General features: G+C 27.9%; 4 protein-coding genes across 7 annotated transcripts; 3 read left to right on the top strand and 1 right to left on the bottom strand.

The window, feature by feature from the left end:
- The first annotated feature begins 626 nt into the window (after positions 1 to 626).
- On the top strand, positions 627 to 3301 carry LOC118065414 (lysocardiolipin acyltransferase 1-like). The gene is made up of 4 exons (XM_035080682.1): positions 627 to 843; positions 1011 to 1199; positions 1281 to 1488; positions 1738 to 3301. Exons 2-4 carry the CDS (start codon positions 1032 to 1034, stop codon positions 2475 to 2477), a joined length of 1116 nt encoding a protein of 371 aa, XP_034936573.1. The 5' UTR covers positions 627 to 843; positions 1011 to 1031; the 3' UTR covers positions 2478 to 3301.
- Positions 3302 to 3348: 47 nt separating this feature from the next.
- Positions 3349 to 6029, bottom strand: Nnp-1 (Ribosomal RNA processing protein 1 homolog Nnp-1). The gene is made up of 5 exons (XM_035080681.1): positions 5706 to 6029; positions 5244 to 5638; positions 4974 to 5156; positions 3792 to 4901; positions 3349 to 3684 (listed from the first exon to the last, which is right to left on the bottom strand). Exons 1-5 carry the CDS (start codon positions 5851 to 5853, stop codon positions 3466 to 3468), a joined length of 2055 nt encoding a protein of 684 aa, XP_034936572.1. The 5' UTR covers positions 5854 to 6029; the 3' UTR covers positions 3349 to 3465.
- Positions 6030 to 6504: 475 nt separating this feature from the next.
- sgl (UDP-glucose 6-dehydrogenase sgl) lies at positions 6505 to 8837 on the top strand. Its single transcript, XM_035080690.1, has 5 exons — positions 6505 to 7305; positions 7365 to 7562; positions 7638 to 8084; positions 8178 to 8321; positions 8393 to 8837. Exons 1-5 carry the CDS (start codon positions 6844 to 6846, stop codon positions 8567 to 8569), a joined length of 1428 nt encoding a protein of 475 aa, XP_034936581.1. The 5' UTR covers positions 6505 to 6843; the 3' UTR covers positions 8570 to 8837.
- A 283-nt stretch (positions 8838 to 9120) lies between these two features.
- LOC118065369 (TGF-beta receptor type-1-like) lies at positions 9121 to 18603 on the top strand. 4 transcript variants are annotated; one of them, XM_035080583.1, is made up of 8 exons: positions 9121 to 9955; positions 10725 to 10836; positions 13830 to 14032; positions 15698 to 15934; positions 16058 to 16288; positions 16384 to 16724; positions 16812 to 17051; positions 17115 to 18603. In XM_035080583.1, the coding sequence occupies exons 1-8, from the start codon at positions 9865 to 9867 to the stop codon at positions 17235 to 17237; spliced, it is 1578 nt and encodes a 525-aa protein (XP_034936474.1). In that variant the 5' UTR covers positions 9121 to 9864; the 3' UTR covers positions 17238 to 18603. The 4 variants fall into 4 exon arrangements, with proteins under 4 accessions (XP_034936474.1, XP_034936473.1, XP_034936475.1 ...); XM_035080582.1 differs by having other exon boundaries at positions 16055 to 16288; XM_035080584.1 differs by lacking the exon at positions 13830 to 14032 and adding an exon at positions 12808 to 12965 and having other exon boundaries at positions 16055 to 16288.
- Positions 18604 to 20442: the final 1839 nt, after the last annotated feature.

Genomic DNA, 20442 nt, shown 5'->3' with positions numbered 1-20442 from the left:
TGTCAGTTTAAAAATTTAGTAGTGCCAATTTATTCAATTTTTTTTTTTGGTGTAGATTGATAAAAATGTGGGTTATCTTCAATACACAACTATTTGAAATTTATTAGGTTAAAATATAACGTATATTGAAATTGGGTGAAATAAATATGAAATTTTAATTTAAAGTAATAATTTGAACATTCCTAATAGATATAAATTATTGTACTTTTTAAATAACAAGACCGTTTTTTATCGTTGTTATTTATTTGTTTACAATCGTGAATGTTGGTTTTATCTCATGAACTAAAATATGTTGTAGCGAATTTAAAATATTTTTTAAATAATCTCTGTTTTTATTGTATAATATATATTTATCAAAGTAATTGAATGAAAAAAATTTCTGATTAATATCTAAAGTACCATATAAAATTTATAAATGGAAAATTAGTAACAAAACCATGTACCCAAATTGATAATTAATACGCGCAAACATTTAGTACACTTTTTATATTTCAATAAAGTGCTAAATCATTTACATTATCTGTTGGTTTTCTTCTATTTTTATCTACGAATAATTTTTATTTATAAAAATAAACTCATTGGTGAGCTTTCGAATAGTTCATTTACCAAATGTACAATTATACATAGAACTATAGAATAAATCAATAATGGTCCAACACAGCATCCCTGGACGCCATGAGATTTTAGTAGTGGAGTGGAGGGTAAGAATGCAACGGTTAGGGGTTTAAGTATGAAGAAGCCCCTCCAATAATGCTGGAGGGAAGCCAGAGGAAAAATGGTGTAACTTTATTAGTTGTCGTTTGATTGTCGTGAAATGTGGACCCATTTCTCTCCCATATCCGAGTAAGTTTATTTATAATTCTTAGAAAAATATAGACCCTTCTCATTTAATGTTTCCATTGCTTGAAAATAGCCTTCAATCATTCATTAAAAATTTTTTTTTATTAATTTACAAACTGTAATGTGTATATTTATGTGATGTTTGATTAATGTAAATAATTGTTATTCAGTACATTAACAATTAAAGTGCAATGCGTGGTCTTGTATATGGTATAATATACTGTGCCCTATGGTATGGAAGCATAGTGGCAGGTTTTCTCTTCATTGCTTGTCCACTTCTACCACTATTATTATTGAGTCCACCTAAATTTCGAAAATGTGGAGATCTACTCTTTTCTTGTTGGGAACTATACCCTACAGTTAGTATTTTTGTTCATTATCATTTATTAAAATATCTTTTTTTATCACGACATTTTATTGTGCCCTTTTAATGGTTGTAGGCGCTTTTGGAGCTAATTGGAGTGAAGATAATTATTTCAGGGGATCATATATGCCCCAATGAATCGGCAATTTTAATCATGAATCATCGAACAAGAGTTGATTGGAATTTTCTCTGGGCTGCTATGTATCAAGCTTGCATGCCCTATATTGCAACACATAAATTAAAATTTATTTTAAAGGATCCAATTCGTCATATTCCTGGTCCAGGTTTGTAAAAAAAATTTAACGAATGATTCGGCTATAAATATTAGCTTAGCTTTTGTTGCTTTGATAATTTTATGCATTTATTATATTGCTGAATCTAAATCTGAGCTTAGCTTTTGTTAGTCAATTTAGATTGTTCACTATGACAGCTTCTAATCTATTAGAATTAAATATAATTGATTAGAAAATAATAAAAAAGTCAATTATTATAAAACTGTCTTATTTAATTACATGTTTAATCTATTATTATAGGATGGATAATGCAAATGAACGGTTTCCTTTACATAACACGACGTTGGGAAGAAGACAAAGGTCGACTATCACGTACGTTAGATTATTTAGTTGCCCTGAAAAGACGTACACAATTGTTGATTTTTCCTGAAGGAACAGATTTTACTGTAAATAGTAAAGAAAAGTCTGATAAATTTGCAAAGAAAAATGGACTTCCTTTTTATGAATATACTCTTCATCCAAAAACCACAGGATTCTCTTACTTAGCCCAACATCTTCAAAGATCTGGTTATTTGGATGCAATTTATGATTTAACTATTGGTTACCCTGATTATGTACCTCAATCAGAAGTTGATTTAATAACTGGAAAAATGCCTAGAGAAGTACATTTTAATATCAAGAAAATTCCATCAACAGAAGTGCCTGGAGAAGAGAACGAGCTACGAACATGGTTGGAAACACGGTGGTTACAAAAAGAAGAAATGTTGAAAAAGTTTGATAGGAATAAAACATTTAATCCTCAAGATAAAATTTGGCCAATGCCAAGTGGAATTGCTTTGAGTATTGCTTTTGGATTCTGGACACTTTTAACAGGTGTTACAGTAATAATGCTCATCACATCATCTCTCTTTCAACTATGGGCACTTGCTCATGCTCTCTTGTTTGTAATATTATCGTTCTTCAGCACTGGTTTTAATCAAGTTGAAATGAGCTGGTATTGGAAATGGAAGAACATGCCATTCTGGTCTAAGTCCAGTTAATGAAACTTCTCCATTACAAATTTTACCCTATTCGGTGTAGTTCTGTGATATTGATATAAATAGATAAGTAATTTTAAATTAAACCTATAGACTTATGAAGATAATCTAAACAAAAAATCTGCACATTCCATCGTATCAATCAAAAATTTTTTTTTGTAGATTTTTTTTAATAGAAAAACAATGATTGATTCTGTTGGATATTATTATTACATGTGTGTATAACATTTTGAAGATTCCATTTTGGATGTTATATATTTAATAATTGATTGTACTTCCCTTTAGTAATCACTTTACAAATACATTATTCTAATAAGATGTATATTGGGCAAAATTATTAATTGGCTAATCTTGAGCAAGTGGTCTTAAAAGATAGAAATTTTAAAAATACATCTTCCTGATGAAGTAATTAATTATTAAATTGTTTTGTAAATATTGAGCAGACCATTTTGACTCAAATTTGGCTAATTGTATAATAGTGCAATTTTTTCGTGAATTATTAAATGTAAATTATCATAATATTACAGCAAACATAAGAAACTATATCATGTGTGAGAAAAAAAAATATATTTTTCTGTATATCTAAATACTATGTTCATTATGAAAAAGTGAATTCACGTGCCAAAATATTAAGATAATCTCAGTTGCAGATACTTCCTGTCATAGGAAGATTCCAATGAGAAATAAAATATATATAAATTTATCTTATATTTATTGTAAATAAAGAAAAATCTATATCTTTGAGTCATTTACAAAACTAGTAATCGTCTTTATTGATGTAAATTTTTTGTGTACCTTAATTTTCTGTATAGATTCTATAATCATGTGTGAAGCTTTGTAAAAATTAAGAAGAAATATAAGAATTTAGATGAAAAAGTGTATTTATTTAAAATTGATTATTACAATTAATTAATTATCTTTATGAATCATAAAAATTACAATTACTTACAATTATATTTTTTTTAGAAATTTAACTAAATTCAATAGTTAGCTATTTCTTATAAAAAGGATTAATTGGACTTGAAATAGGGCTCGGCTTCAAGACTCCATTTAAAGGTTTTCGGTTAGCATCAAAAGGAATTGCTGGACTCGAACGGATTTGTTGAATATATTCCGATGTATGTTGAGCGGTATTGCGGTTCAACATTATTTTGACACGCTTTTTTATACTTGAGTCGATATTTAATTTCTTTGGAGAGGTGATTGTTTTCTGAAATAATTTATTCATTTTAGAGTTAAATATTCAGCTAACCTTCAACTACTTATAATTGAAAGCTCTTTTCCATTTAAATTATTTACTTAATTTATTGTACTTACCGATACTACTCCATTCTCCAGTTTCTCCAATTTAGGAGAGTGAGATACTTTCTGAGGAGATGTTTTTATCTTAGGCGTATTAACTTCAGATAATGTTTCTTTAGCTTTTACTTTTTTCTCAGGTGAACTAGATCCGTTGGTCATTGGTATTGCGGCAACGGTTGACGTAGATGAACACTCAGTATTTAAGAAATTACCACTATTTTCGAGATCCTGTTTAACTTTTTTCTTTTTCTTCTTTTTAATTTCAGCTGATTGCTTGAAATGAACAAAGTCTTCCATTCCATCGAAAATTAAATTTTTTAAACTCTTTTTTTTATTTTTAAGTTTTTTTGTTTTAATTTTTTTTTCTTTCGGAGACTCATCCTTCATGAGTTTTTGTTTTAACTTTGATTTTTTAATGATCTTGGTATCATTAACTTCTTCGACTTCTTCTATAGCTTTATTTTTTTTTCTTTTTTGTTTAATGATTTTTTCATCATGAAATTCATTTTCAGTATCATTTTCTTCAACAGTAAAATTATTTTCCACTATAAGTTTTTGTTTCTTCTTTTTTTTCTTAAGAGGTGGACCAACTTCTGGTTCAATGTCATCTTCATTATCATTTATGTCATTTTCAACACTATTTTCACTATTTACAATTGGTTTATTTTTCTTTTTTCTTTTCATACGTTTATGAGAATCATTATATAGTTTCTCCTCAAAATTCAATAATTTCAATGCTGCAGTTTTGGCTATTCCTTTTTTTTTACCAGTCAATACATCGACTTTTTTTACACCAAGAGGCATATTACCTTTAGCTAATTCGTCAAACTCATCGATTAATTTCTTAATTTGACGACGGTTTTTTGTAGTTGATGATTCGTGAAATTTATAAGTTTTCAATAAGTTTGCTATTTGTTCTGCATCAAACGGTACCTGAGGTAATTCAACATCAACTCTACCAGCTCGTGGATCTAAAGCTTTTTGCCTAAACTGATCTATACTATCATCACCATCATCATTGTTACTATCACTTTCATAGTCACTTTCTTTTTCTTCATTTTCACTGTTTTCATCAGCAATTGGTATTTTTTCCATCACACTAATATCCCCTTTTGGAAAACCAGCCTAGAAAAAATTTTTAATTGAAATTGTATTCTCAAAACATTACGGAATCTTTTTCAATTGAATTTTGCTTACCTTTCGCCAAGCTTCAAATTTTTCGGCGTATTCTAAACCCGCATCTGATTGAAAAATCAAATACCTGAAGATATGTTTCATAACGTGTCTAATTTGTCTATCATCAGTCATTGTTGCTAAATAAACAGCAAATGGTCGGAGAAATTCTGTTACAATTTCATTTGCTATTTTACCTTCACTGATCTAATCGTAATAAAAAAAAGTAATCAATACAAAATTAGGAATTCTAATTTTTATCGTTCATGTTGTATAATGAATTAGAAAACTTACTTTTGCTAATTCTTCTATGAAAATTTCAGTAATATGAAATTTGAATCCCATTGAACCTTTTGGATCTAAGAGAATATCTTCAATGATTTTACTAACTCCTTTTACCCATTCTTCATCCCATGATGATTTTTTACACATAACAAATGATTGTCTCATAATTCTTCTTGCTAACATTTCGAATTTATCCATTCTATACCAATCTAATCCAAACCATTCACTCGAAAGTGTTCTTAAAGTACATTTTGTATACAACAAAGCCATTTCCATTGATTCAATCGAATGTACTAAATTACTAATTGATTCTGCCAATTCTTCTTGCACCAATGGTTTATCTGACAGCCACATACAGTAGAATAAACCTTTCCACAGTCTCATGAAATCGGCTTCTGTGAATGCTGTAATGATTTATTAGTAAATTATACCTATAAATATATTTTTATATAGTTTAAATAAGTTTCTTACCAAAAGAACTTTTGGAGCGAATATTAATCCAGTTTCGGAGTTTTTTCAACATTTTCATCCTTGCTCTCTTGTCATTGCTAGATAGAACTCTAGCAAATTTTATTTCTTGAGCAATGAGAAGATTTTTCTGTGATTTATCTTTTGCCATAGTTGTTAAAATAATTAACAAAATATTACATAAAAAATATGCACCACGTATACTAATTATAATTTTATTGGTCTTTAAATAATTTCAATATCAAATATTTAAAAACATAAAATTTATGTTTGTTTATGTAAAAACTCGTAAGATGTAGAGTACATGTGACTTATGACTCTTCTAGAACATAACCTCTACAGAACAGGCACATCAACTTAGGAATTGTTCAGTCGTGACGCTAGTGAGTTTTTCCTGAATTACTGCACAACAGCTCTGAACAGTCGATAAAATAGAGCAACATGTAATAAATAAACAAAATAATTTTTATATATAAAAATCAATTTATATCATTTATAGCAAAAACATATTATTATATAAAAAGTTTAATTTTAAAGTACGTGTATTTAAATGTTAAAAAATGCCAGTTTTTATGGTTTCAATGGCAATGTTTATGTATCATAAAATTTGTTTTAAATGACGCAATAAAATTGAATTGCTGGATAACTCTTTTTTAATGTTTTATTTTTTACTTTTAATTAATAATAAAAATTTTACTACTTTTTATATCAGTAAATAATGACGTCACAAACAATGGCGTAGCGTTCTATTATCATATTTATCTGGAAAAATAAACTGTATACAAGGTATATTCGAGTTTTATGCTGTACAAATAAGCGTAGAGCCAAGTATAACATTCTATCAACGTATAGCAATCCCAATGATACGGACGGCATATTTTAGTTGGAGTAGTGCAAGTAATAGGTGTGCTTAGCCCAAATTATAATTTTTAAATTATAAAATCGCACTGTTTTAATTATCAGAACATTATTTAAAACTTGAAACTCCACTAATTAATCGAACAACTCTACTATTATAATTAGAGCAAGTAGTTTATATGACATTTAAATTCACCAAGTTTGATCAAACGGTTTTAAAAGTATTCAATTAAAATTATAAAATTTTGATTATTTTTTTATTTATAAAGTTATCAATTGAAACATGACAATTAAAAAAATTTGTGGCATTGGTGCAGGATACGTAGGAGGACCTACATGTAGTGTTATAGCTCTGAAATGTCCTCATATCAAAGTAACTGTCGTTGATAAAAGCAAAGAAAAGATAGCTCAATGGAATTCGAATAAACTTCCAATATATGAGCCACATTTAAATGAAGTGGTTGAAAAATGTCGTGGAAAAAATTTATTTTTCTCTACTGATATTGAATCTGCTATCCAAGAAGCTGATTTAATTTTTATTTCTGTTAATACTCCTACTAAAACATTTGGAAATGGCAAGGGACGAGCTGCTGACTTAAAATATGTAGAAAATACTGCCAGAATGATTGCGGAAGTTGCTACAAAAGATAAAATAGTGGTAGAGAAAAGTACAGTACCAGTAAGAGCTGCTGAAAGTATTATGCATATTTTACGTGCAAACCATAAACCTGGAGTCTCCTTTCAGGTAAAATATTCAATTAAAATTAATCTTATTCATCAATTAAATGATATGATTGATTTTAGATTCTCTCTAATCCAGAATTTTTAGCTGAAGGAACAGCAATTGAGAATCTCATTGATCCTGATCGTGTTTTAATTGGTGGTGAAGATTCACCTGAAGGCCAGATAGCTATTGAAAAATTATGTAAAATATATGAACATTGGATTCCTCGTGATAAAATATTAACAACAAATACATGGAGCTCAGAATTATCAAAATTAGTAAGTTTATTATTTAAATAAATTAGTAAAAGAATTGATAATGTTATTATATGATTATTTTATTTTATCATGTAGGCTGCCAATGCATTTTTAGCTCAACGAATATCAAGTATTAATTCATTGTCAGCAGTATGTGAGGCAACAGGTGCTGATGTATCAGAAGTAGCAAGAGCTGTAGGATTAGATTCCCGAATAGGTTCAAAATTTCTGCAAGCATCAGTGGGTTTTGGAGGATCCTGTTTCCAGAAAGATTTACTTAATTTAGTTTATATTTGTGAGTGCTTAAATCTCCCGGAAGTTGCAGCCTATTGGCAGCAAGTTATCAATATGAATGAACATCAAAAGTCTCGATTTTCATCAAAAATTATTGAATCTCTTTTTAATACTGTGTCTGACAAGCACATATCCATATTAGGATTTGCTTTTAAAAAAAATACTGGTGATACCAGAGAGTCTCCTGCCATTCACGTAGCCAAGACTCTTCTTGATGAAGGTGCAATTCTACATATTTATGATCCAAAGGTTATTTTATGATCAATTATTATTAACAGAAAAATGTATACTATTAAGATGATGAAAATAATTGAATGTACTAAATTTTCTAATTTTTTATAGGTTGAAGAGGCTCAAGTTATTCAGGATCTAGCAAGTTTAGATATTCTGAATGTAAAAAATCGTATTAGTATCTATCCAGATGCTTATAGTGCAACTAAAAATACACATGCTGTTGTTATCTGTACTGAATGGGATGAATTTAATGTAAGTGCTCCAAAAATTTTTATCTGAATATCTATTCAATATAGATATGTAATTTTTTTATATTTTTCTAGGAATTGGATTATAAACGTATTTATACAGAAATGATAAAGCCAGCTTATATATTTGACGGAAGAAAAATTTTGAATCATGAAGAACTACAAAAAATTGGATTTATTGTTCAAACAATAGGTAAAAGATTAAATAGAATCGCCGTATCTAGAACATGGGGAAGTCCTAATCACGTGTGAAGTAATAAAAAAAATACTCAATTTTTTTTTATTCTATACGGCAGTATTTTAATACTCTGCATTTATTATTCATTAATAAGTAAAAAAATTTTTTACAAAGATTACACATATTTAACAAATGACATTTGTAATAAACTATTTTTATAATTCTTTATCAGTATGAAAAATATTATAGTCAAAAGTATTATCAAACTTTTTAACTCATTCTCGACGTCTATTATCAAATCATGTATATACAAAGCACGAAATAAAAAAATTATAAAATTTATATTATTATAAATTCTCTGAAATTGGAGTATATATTTTAGCGGTTTTATTTTAATATTTCTTGGAATTCATTTTTTTTTGTTGAGCTATTAGAAGATAATGAGAGAGATTAAATTCATGCAATTTGGAGTCTAATTTTACTGGTGCAGCGGAATTTCCAGGTAAAATATGAATATGTAACGTGAACTTTTGCACCTAACATCAATCGTCATCAGTTATATTTTTTTGAGCATTTACCGCGTGTGGCACCACAATCGCCCCCGTTTATATTCGGCCTGAGCCACCTGACACCGACTATCATGGCGCCTTGTGACAAATCATCGGTAGTGCACCAGCAGTGATCAGCAGGTATAGTGTGAATTGTGATTGTTGAGATGAATTCAATCAAGTATAAAATCAAGAGTTAAGTGTCAAAGAATAAATAGGAGTGCCTAATAATGTAACGAATATATATTGAATGGAATATTATATAGATCATAGACAGCTTTTCACCGGTGATGTAGTCTACTGCTTATTCGCGAATTGGTTTATTGAGCTCTAGGCAGTGCCTATCTTTGCAGAAAATGGCCGCGAATCGTATACATAAAAAAGCTCAACGCAAATTAAAATTTTTGCCATGCTATTTGTCAAAGGTTTTCTAAAATTATCTTCAATTAATTTTGTGTTAATTCATTTATTTTGAGGAATTTCAATAAGAAGGCCTATATTGCAAAGTATCCTCATGTTTCCCGGTCATCGACCGGAGGTTTAGGAATATCAAGATGTGACTCGCGGATGCGCCACCGACGACGTTATTATCATTAATAATAACAAGTTTGACGAGTGTTTGAGAGCAAAAGAGACGTGAAATTTTTCAATAAAAAGCTATGTGGATCAGTGAAGTTTGTAATTGCTTTTTTATCAACGATAAAAAAAGTTCTTCGAAGTGATGTAATTTTAGAATGTCAAGATCAAGGAGTTCCAATGTTTACCTATACCGAATGAAAAGTTTTTGATTTTTTTTTCACGAAAAAGAAAGCGGTAAAACGATGGGAAAAAATATTGCGACGTTTGGCAGTACCGCTGGTACTTTAGCTCTTGTGCTAATTTTCGTTATTCACATGTCATCTATCGCAACCGGTGAGTGGAATATTCAATTTAATGAAAGACTCTTATGATTTATATATATGTGAGGTCTGAAATGATGTATTATATAATTAATAAATTTATCAAATATATTCAGTTAGAGAATGAAATGCACTTATTGCTATCAAAATATATTTACTGCTAGTTATCATCAGTAAAAGTTGAATGTGTTTATATTAAATAAATTCTAGATTTTATCAAATATTATTTTGTGTAACAAAATAATCAGAAGTTGATTAAAAGTACATCGAAATGAAGTAAGATTTCAATTACAATTTACACTTTTATGAGAATAGTATTTTTTGCAGTGATATTTTTACAAATAAATTGAATAAAAAAATTAATGAATGATTGAATTAATTAAATTACTTGATAGGATATTGATCAGTTTATAAGAAATTTTATTAGAGCATAAGGTTATCAATATTTTATGCAATAATAATAATCACTTGTGAATGATACATTAGCAGTTTTTATATAATTTTATGCACTTTATAAACTTTTTACATTTATATGCAGAATTTTCATTTCATTCATTGATTCAAATAAAGTTTTTGTTAATTCTTATTACGACAATGCCTGAAAAAATAAAAACATCTACATCATTCATACTGATAATCATAATTAATAGTTTTCATAAATTATGTATTTTTTGTATCATTATTATCCATTTTCAATTATCAGTACTAATACATATTGATTTAATGATAAAAAATATTTGTTTATTGTAAGAAACAAAAATTAAATGTTATATATTTTTCAGGATTGAAATGTTATTGCGACATTTGCACAGACACGAATCATACTTGTGAGACCGATGGCTATTGTTTTGCAAGTACGGGTCGTGAAAACGATGTCATCACACACGCCTACAGGTAATATAAATTGAAATATTTTATTTCTCTTCAATAACAGTGTTTTTTTTTCTAAATTATTTAAATGGATAATTATAACGCATACTTGAGATAGAATTTTTTTATTGAATTAATGATATCAACTACATATTGATTGGAACAATTTTCATGATAAAAAATAGAAAAGGTATCAATGCGTATAATTGTCAGAAAACAAATAAGTTATACCGGTTTTCCGAGTTAATGAGACAAAATAAAAATGAACAGTAAAAAAATAACACGTTTGTTGACATATCATATTCATAAATCATTTTAATTCTCGAGATTTCTATAAGGAAGAGAGACGTTCTTGGTTAATTTTTTTATTAAAATGAAAATAAAAGTTGACCTTAAATTATACATAGCAACAAAGTTTTTTTTTTCAAGTGTATAATAAACTATCTAACAACAAATAAATGTTGTTGGAATGGAATTAACATTGATTTATTGTTTATTTATTAAATAATAAACAAATTTATATTATTCATACTAAATTAATAATTTGCAAATTTTATAAATTATTAAATAGATACTTGAAAATTAAAAAAAAAAAAATTAACAGCATAATTTTTCGTGGAAATCGATTGATATTTTAATCATAACAAATTATTAACTTCAATATAAAGGAGTCGACCTCATATAGTCGTAGCCTTATTTCGTTCTTCAAATTATTTATTGATTGTCAGGGAGTTTATAGCTAAATTTTCTATTAAAGCTTAATAAAATAATCAAGCAGTACAATGTTCAATAATATCATTCAATAAAATATAAATTAAGAATATTGACTTTTTGAGTACTCTAATGTTTTGAAGAACAAAAAAATTATTGCAATAATGAAACAAAAGCCATGATAATAATAATATATTACAAAAGGTGTCTCGATCGAATAAATTGGTTTCCACCAGAAGAGCCTCGTGTCTGCAATTCGAGCTACTATCATTCTGGAGTCTGCTGTAATAAAGAATACTGCAACCTCAATTTATATCCGGTTTTAGTACCTTCTGACGTACCCGAATTACCTAAAGGTATACTGCAGAATTACGGGAAATTTTCGCCACGATTGTGTGTGTACGATATTTCAAAAATAACAACGTTTTTTATTTCCATGAAAATCATTTGTCATTAAACATAAATAGTTTGTGGCTCCAATATTAGAATTAACTAACAATAATTAATTACCAAAAGGAAATTAATTTTAACTGCATTTACAATTTCAAGTTTTTTTTTTCATGATTTTTTATTGATTAATTTTTTTCCTCTTAATTTACAAATATTTTTTTTCGTAGAGAAATACGAGGAATAATGATTTATTTTAAATTTAATCATTACTTTCAATATTTAAATAATAGTTATTGATGAAACAGAAATATTATTCATAGAGTCCTCGAATTTCTTAAAGACAAAAACTTGATCTTTTATCAATCAAAACTTCATTTTGTTATCTGAATATTTTTGTGTTTCTTTTTGCACCTTTAACAAAAACAAACTTGGCATTTTTTTTCTAACAAAACATTTGATATATGTTTTTTGTTTTTTTTTTTATTTATTTTTCCTTTCGAGTAATATAATTGGAGTCTTTATAAATGATGAAATCTAGCAGACAATTAAATAAATAATCAAGATGCAGATTGATTGGTGAGTTAAAAACAGAACATCAGACCAGGTATATTGCTGAGTGTTGAATTGCACGGTGTTACCCTGTTTTATTTATTTGAATCCGCCATTGTTACCGAATAATAATACAAAAATTGTACCAAATATATAATTCATTAAAAAGAAATAGAAAAATATATTCTAAAACAATGAAATAAGCGCGGGTATTTAATCGGGAAATTTTTGACAAAAGTAATCATCAATAGCAAAAAGTTATTGCGATAATAATTAGGTAAAGAAGAAAAACAAAATAAAGAATAGATTTTTCTACAATACATCATATAAAATATGGACTTAAAGGTGTGTACGAAAGCAACTGTCATCGTCGCAGCCCGAACCGTTTATCTTCTGCATGACGAGCAATTTGGTAAATACGACTTTTGTCATCGAGTGCTGCAACAAAGAAGATTTTTGTAATCGAGATCTAAAACCTATGCTGCACCCTATCACCAGAGAAGGTATAGTTGATAACCCACCAGAGACATGAACAAGGCAAAAACTTATTTAATGTACTCTGATATAATTCCAACGTTCTGTAACACGGTGGCGTAGATTCGTAGCACAGTTTTGTGCATATTTTTTTTCTCACTCACTCGCCTTTTTACTCGCTCTTCTCTCACTTTATTGCGCGCGTTTATTGCACACAATATCCCTTTTTTAATCTTCCTTTTTTCACTCGAATGTTTTAAATCGTATATCACGATCAATTATTTGCTTATCTAATATAAATATGTATTATATCAATTTATATATGTACTTCAATGTTTTGTACTCTTGCTTTTAATGTAGTATAAAATACTTTTTATTTTTAAATTTCAGTATTTTCAATAATATAGTAGTTAACTTTTTGTTTTATATCCTTGCACATTCTTATTAATATTAGCTTGAAGTACTGCACGTTTGATAAATTAAACAAAATCTTAACTTATTATATTTAATACTTTCTGCCTCTGTTTTTCAATTTTTTATCATTGCCTGTGGTGATACTTCAATTAAATTGATATATTTGTGATACTAAATTATTATTACTATTATCACTGTACTGTAATAAGATATTAGAACAACAACCAATAAATGTTAAGGCTTAAAGAGATGATATTAAACGTCAACATGTGATACAAATTAATTCTGCTGCACATACTTTGGTAGATGTAATTAATAAAAATGATTACACTTAAACAGGCACTCTAGTAGGATTCAGATAAATATAAATAAAAAGAAAAGTACTTAGTGCACAAGCTTGTCGATGAGAAGTGTCAGTTTTGGTATCTTTTTAGCATACCGAAAATAAAAAAAAAAATTTCTGGCCATGCTGTTCTCAGGTGTTACGATAAAACAAGGTTCTTTCCGGCGCCAGAGTATTCAGTTTGGTGTACCACTAACGGGACTTTTCGAGGCCTAGGAAATGAAGAATTTGTGATTGCTTGTTGTAATCACGCTAACTACTGCAATCGTGATCTTCAGCCTTCTTTTCCTCTCTACATTATGGCTAATTCCACTCGAGGTGTATATAGATTTGATAGAGGTATACCAAAATCGAAAAACAAACATTGACGATCGAATTTCTCACATGTTGCTTCTTGTCACTCGTTGAAGCTTTTCGTTTTCATATAATTGTTTACAGAATTGGGGATGAAATATTCCAAATCTTTAAGATTGTGTATGTCAAGTATTTGAAGTCATTAAGGGGTCATGTTAGAGGAAAGAATAAAGTTGATTAAATTTTTTTTTTTAATTAAAACCAATATTTCTCAAGCATGTTGATTTCCATTGAATTTCATCTAAATTTATAAGCTTCATTAATCATCAATTTAAAATCATGATATATACGTTTTAAAAATGGTTAAATAGTTAGCTGATCTATTAGAAGCAATTTTTAAATTATCAATAATATTTTAGTTTATAAAAATTGAAGCTGAATATCAAATAATAAATATTTCAAATGACAAAAGAATATTTTTAGTATTATTATTTTCATAATAATTTAAATGTTTGAATTGCAAAATATTTTTTTATATTTACAGTAGATTAAACTTGATATAAAATCGTTTCTGGTCAGCAAACTGTGTAAACATATTTATTATCCATTGAGTGTACGTTTGTCATTGAATTTTATCGGCGAAAGTTATTCATCATGTGGGTTGTATTTTCTGAATATATTGAATATGTTATTTTTCTCATATAATCATTGTTTATTCATCAGTGAGAAATTCGCATGAGAATAAAATTTATTGTATTCTATGATGACAACTTGTGAATGTTTCGCATTGGATTGTTTGAAGAAAAAAAAAATATAAAAAATAAATCGAGCATGATATAGATTTCTTATTTCATCTAATATATTCCTTCAGGACAATCATTACATTCTATCCTTACTAATGGATGGATACCATTTGTGTTATCATCTTTTTATAGACATCCAGTCTGTACGTTATTAATGCTTTGGCAAATTTGATTTATCTGGGCCTCTTCGTTCGTATATATTTCACCGAAATAGATTTGAACGTAAGTTTTTGCTGATCCAAATTTATATTCATGAGTCATCGACAGATCATTATTCGAAACTTGATCAACTGAATCAAAAAAACTTTTTTTTCAAAAGCATGTTAAATAATAAACATTGTGATGTACACTTGACATTTAAAAAACATGATACTCGTTCAAGTACGTAATTAACGTTGTACCACAAGCAGAAATATTTCATATCTCTCAAAAAATAATTTTTTTTTATGTAAAAAATCAAGTGATAATTACATAAATGTTCTTAACAACAAACTAATTATATCTTTTTCTTTTGCATTGGCCTCTAACAATTTAAAAGCATCATTTGTATTGACATAATATTTTTTGCCAAAGGAACAGATTGTTTGCAGGTAAGATCGAGAAGCAGAAAAAATAAATGAATAAATGATGGACAGTAGGTATAGACACATAAACCTATCGAGGATGTTTTTTTGTTCAACAGATATTTTTTTTTTTTGGTTTCTTTTATGAGCTTTGGGTGCATGCTAGCTGTCTTGATGCTTGCTTTTGTTATCTAATTTTTAATTTCATTTTTATGCTGCTGTTGTTTAACCTTTTGTATTCTGCTTTGCATATTTTTTTCTTCCAAGTATTATAATAATTGTGAAATTATTATGACGTGTTACATTGACGATATAATTCTAAATAAGTTATTTTTTTGATAAAGTAACGTCCGCTGCTGATGGTATGGCTGCGTGGGCTACCTGGAAAATGGCATTAACGATAGCTCTTCCAATTTGTGGAATTTGCGTGATCATCTTAATTATTTATCACATTCACGTCAGTCGGCAAAGGCCTGCCAGGCATTTTCCAGATGATTCTATGGAAGCACCTGATCGACCAATACTTGGCGGTGTTACGATCAGGGATATGCTGGAAATGACGACCAGTGGAAGTGGTTCAGGTAACTAGAGTTTAATAATTTCGATCAATACAGTTAAAAACAACTATAAAACTATAATTGTTAAATATTCTAATATCTATAAATATGTGTATTAATTGAATAAAAAAATTTTCAATTAAGTAGGTTTGCCATTATTGGTTCAACGGAGCATAGCCCGTCAAATTCAGTTAGTTGAAACGATAGGAAAGGGAAGATTTGGTGAAGTTTGGCGAGGCCGATGGCGTGGAGAAAATGTTGCAGTAAAAATTTTTAGTTCAAGAGAGGAGAGATCGTGGTTTAGAGAAGCGGAAATTTATCAGACAGTGATGCTCAGGCATGACAATATTTTAGGATTTATTGCAGCAGATAATAAAGGTAAGTGTAATTTATCAAAAAATATTAACTGGTACATAAATTAAATTCTCATTAGTAATTGACAGTTATTTCATTGTAATTTTGATGATTTACAGATAATGGAACTTGGACACAGCTGTGGCTGATAACTGACTATCATGAAAAAGGCTCACTGTTTGATTATCTGAATCGTTCTACAGTTGATATAAAAGGGATGATGAGAATGGCTCTTTCGATGGCCACAGGACTTGCTCATCTCCACATGGAGATAGTTGGTACCCAAGGTAAACCGGCCATCGCTCATCGAGATTTGAAGTCAAAGAATATTCTTGTCAAAACGAATGGTACTTGTGCTATTGGTGATTTAGGTCTTGCTGTCAGGCATGACGTTATCACTGACACAGTAGACATTCAATTGAATAACAGGGTTGGAACTAAACGTTATATGGCTCCTGAGGTAACTATTTATTCTTTCAATTAAATAGAAGAGTCGGTTTATGATAAATAAAATTATGTGGTTAAATTATTTGAATCATTATTATAGGTTCTTGAAGAGACGATAAACATGAATCACTTTGATGCATTTAAGAGAGCAGATGTCTATGCTCTTGGTTTAATTTTATGGGAAATTGCAAGAAGATGCAATGTTGGAGGTATACATGATGAATACCAACTACCTTTTTATGATTTGGTGCCTTCAGATCCAACTATTGAAGAAATGCGAAAAGTTGTTTGTGTTGATCGTCAGAGGCCTTCAATTCCAAATAGATGGCAGTCTATTGAGGTTAGTATTGATATAATTATTGATATACAATTAAATAAATAATTAATATATTGCTGCTTCTAGGCGCTTCAAGTAATGTCAAAAGTGATGAAAGAATGTTGGTATCATAATGCTGCAGCAAGACTCACTGCTCTCAGGATTAAAAAATCACTTGCCAATTATGGTTCGATGGCAGATTTAAAGTAAGTACAACATCGATTATTTCAAGTTGAATAACTTGAACAACGAAAAAATGAGACAACAGTTATATTTAGAAGATGTAAACAGGATTGTTATATGCAAGTTGAAATGATATTTCTCTATGAATTACAATTTTTATAAAATTACTCCTGTTTACTAATCGGGTAAACTTGAGCTATGGAAACGATTTACCTGATAATACAAAAAAAAAAAACGATTGGATATATGATTAAAAATATTTTACTTTATGCAGTAAAAATTTGGAAGTGGGTTTTTAAGATTTTTTAAACGCTGGCAAGAATTTTTTAAAAATTTTCTATACGATTTTAATTAATCTTAACATTTTTTAAGTTTTTTATATTGTGATAGCGATTTTATAAACTCTCTTTTTATTGGACTAGTAGCAGCTTTTAGTTGATATTTTTTTACAGAAATAGATGAAAATATTCTAGTTAATTGTATCATATATGCATTAACGATTGGATTATAAAAGAAAATCTAGCACTATTATCACCTCAGTGAATGCCTCCGTAACAAAATGCTGTGAGCCAAGTATTGATACAGTAAATTATTTTCGAAAATTGAAGTAGTTGTGGGCTAAAACAAAAATAAAAGAACAAATGTATATATAGCTACAGTGAAACTTGTTTTTGTAGCACTAGAATAACAACTGAATATTTTTGCTCAAATTAAATCTTTACAAAAAAGCACGTATGTGAGTTATGCAATTATAATTCGCAATAATAATAAATGATAGCAAAAAGAAAAAACAGATTTTTCATGCTACGGAAAGGCTGAGGTACAAGGGTGCTAATAAATGAGTTATCATTAGGCTGTCAGGCTATAAGCAAATATGAAAATGAGTACAGAGTAAATAATGCTAAGTGAAGGAAGTATAAAATTGGACAAGTAACCAAAATTACAAAGATTCTATTTTCGGGAATTTTATTTATAGATTCGTGATAATGAAAACAGAGAAAAAAATAAATAAATTAAAATTAAAAAAAACGATAACATTATAGTAAACATTAACTATTGTTAGGATTGAGATATGATTAAAAAAAAAAAGGAATGTGTGTGTTATTCAAATGTTGTAATTTGATTCTAATGAAAATAAGTAAAAACAAAAAAATAATAATAATAAAAAAAATCAGCAATTATAAATAAATGTCAAAAATAATCACGCTGAACTAATTTATAATTTGCAAAAGTGGTATAGATGATAAAAGAGGAATTTGATTTATCAAAAGTATTAAGCGATTGTTGAAAGAATTAATGAAAAACTGAGAGTTGAATTAAGATAGATTCTATAATTAAACGAACAAAGATAAAATGATTAAAAGTACACCTTATTAACAAATGAAAAAAAAAAGCAGAATCTCTGTCATCCAATATATCTAAAAGTAATAAGACTTAGATATTTAAAAAGTTGCAGTTTTACGTGCACTACCAAAAGACATAAGAATACGCAATCGTATTTTTATATTGTTTTTATTAACCTCACAGCACCTGAATGCCTAATAATCAAGTTTTTCTTTTTGAAAATTATATATTTGAACTTTTAATAAGGGCTCAACTGACTTAATTTGAAGAACATATTAACTAATATTCTACCATTGCGTTTATACATACACATATATAATTTTTAGATTCGCAAGTATGGAATCGTTATCTATTAGGTGCCATCGTGAATCGCAATTCACTGAAAGACTGAAATACATATTTATAATAGAACATTTATCCTAAAGATTTACACTAAAAAATAATAAGAAAAAAAAAACATACAAGTTCTTATATACAATTGTTGAATACTTGAGCAAACTGAACAAATAAACAGCTGTTCATTTAATGATTGATGTGTATCATTAATTATGGACACTTGTTAAATAATCTTGGCACTGAGATAAAAAATTACTTTCAAAATAGTTCAAATAATTATTTCTTTATATTTATAACAATAATTACTCCGCAGTTTTTGAATTGTAATTTTTTTCCAGTGTATAATAACATTCCTCTAACATTTAAGTTAATTTAAATAGATACGTAATTAAAGATAATTTTTTCTCGAAGTAAATACAGAAATACAAATATTTCTCATAGCTCTGAAATCCCGGATATTAATCACAAATAATAAGCTTCTGAACCTGCAGTTATAATATACCACTAGTACAATGTTGTGCCAATATATCATTAACAGAAAAATGGCTAAAATTTATCCAAGTAATAGAGATTATTAGAAATAGTAGCTCATTTGCTTAAATTCTACATGTACATGGAAGATTCATCGTATCTTTAATTATGTTCTTTATATATAATACGTAATATATTATAATAATAATAAGTAGAACTTTTACTGCTTCCGAATTGTCTTGATCATTTGTGGAACTCCATTTTTAGCCACTAAATAAAATGAATGAAATTTAAGACAGTTGGGCTCTTTAAAATGAAATAGTTTAATTATATCCGACAAATAATGAAACTGCCAATTATATATTTTATTTTTATTTTCAGTAATTTTTTTTTGTTTATTATCTGTTCAATACTGTAAAGTTGAACTATACTCTATGTGTTATCGTCATAAAAAAAATTTGACTTTAGCGAATATAAATTCAAAAAAATATTTGCTATATGAAATACGTAATTTTATCTCGTTACTTTCTGTTTAAAGTAAAAATATGATAAAAAATCTATAAAAATGATAAAATCATCAAACTTTAGATATTTTTTGGGCTTTATGTTATTAGATTGAATTTTAATCGTATATATTTCGACTAAATATAACAAAAAAAAATATATAATGGTTTGAAAAAAGGATAGACACATGTTATTATTTAATTATATTAAAAATAACAGAGTTGTTTGAAAATAAGAATGATCATAAAAATTAAAGATCTCGTTATGTGCTAATTTGAATTTATGTAAATAATAGAAATTTTTTTCACGCGTTTATTTATTTATTGCAATCGTATATTCACATACACTCTATAATTATTGTTAGTATAGACATATTTTAATTCCGTACTATATATTTATATTTATAAATATTGTGAACGCTCTTTTTTCAAACCATCACTAAAAACACCAGCGAAAGTACAATTTTTCTTACAACGTTATTATTATTACAATTTAATTTATAATTTTTTGAATTAATTGATGAAACAGATTTCATATTAGTAACAATTATTAAATGATGAGAGAATATTTTATTCTC

This window comes from Chelonus insularis, unplaced genomic scaffold, assembly GCF_013357705.1.
Source record: "Chelonus insularis isolate UGA/USDA-ARS -01 unplaced genomic scaffold, ASM1335770v1 contig_310_pilon, whole genome shotgun sequence".
NCBI lineage: Eukaryota > Metazoa > Arthropoda > Insecta > Hymenoptera > Braconidae > Chelonus > Chelonus insularis.
The sequence above is the reverse complement of the archived record's forward strand: the minus strand, read 5'-3'. Positions and strand labels throughout refer to the sequence as shown.

What these genes read in the sequence shown, in the direction of transcription:
- LOC118065414 (XM_035080682.1), top strand. Translation starts at nt 1,032, where the DNA reads ATGCGTGGTCTTGTATATGGTATAATATACTGTGCCCTATGGTATGGA. An exon ending in GTTGGGAACTATACCCTACA is followed by an intron (nt 1,200 to 1,280) that starts GTTAGTATTTTT and finishes TAATGGTTGTAG; the next exon opens with GCGCTTTTGGAGCTAATTGG. An exon ending in TCGTCATATTCCTGGTCCAG is followed by an intron (nt 1,489 to 1,737) that starts GTTTGTAAAAAA and finishes CTATTATTATAG; the next exon opens with GATGGATAATGCAAATGAAC.
- Nnp-1 (XM_035080681.1), bottom strand. Translation starts at nt 5,853, where the DNA reads ATGGCAAAAGATAAATCACAGAAAAATCTTCTCATTGCTCAAGAAATA. An exon ending in TCATAGAAGAATTAGCAAAA is followed by an intron (nt 5,157 to 5,243) that starts GTAAGTTTTCTA and finishes TATTACGATTAG; the next exon opens with ATCAGTGAAGGTAAAATAGC. An exon ending in AATTTGAAGCTTGGCGAAAG is followed by an intron (nt 4,902 to 4,973) that starts GTAAGCAAAATT and finishes AATTTTTTCTAG; the next exon opens with GCTGGTTTTCCAAAAGGGGA.
- sgl (XM_035080690.1), top strand. Translation starts at nt 6,844, where the DNA reads ATGACAATTAAAAAAATTTGTGGCATTGGTGCAGGATACGTAGGAGGA. An exon ending in AACCTGGAGTCTCCTTTCAG is followed by an intron (nt 7,306 to 7,364) that starts GTAAAATATTCA and finishes GATTGATTTTAG; the next exon opens with ATTCTCTCTAATCCAGAATT. An exon ending in GCTCAGAATTATCAAAATTA is followed by an intron (nt 7,563 to 7,637) that starts GTAAGTTTATTA and finishes TTTATCATGTAG; the next exon opens with GCTGCCAATGCATTTTTAGC.
- LOC118065369 (XM_035080582.1), top strand. Translation starts at nt 9,865, where the DNA reads ATGGGAAAAAATATTGCGACGTTTGGCAGTACCGCTGGTACTTTAGCT. An exon ending in GTCATCACACACGCCTACAG is followed by an intron (nt 10,837 to 13,829) that starts GTAATATAAATT and finishes TGCTGTTCTCAG; the next exon opens with GTGTTACGATAAAACAAGGT. An exon ending in ATAGATGGCAGTCTATTGAG is followed by an intron (nt 17,052 to 17,114) that starts GTTAGTATTGAT and finishes TGCTGCTTCTAG; the next exon opens with GCGCTTCAAGTAATGTCAAA.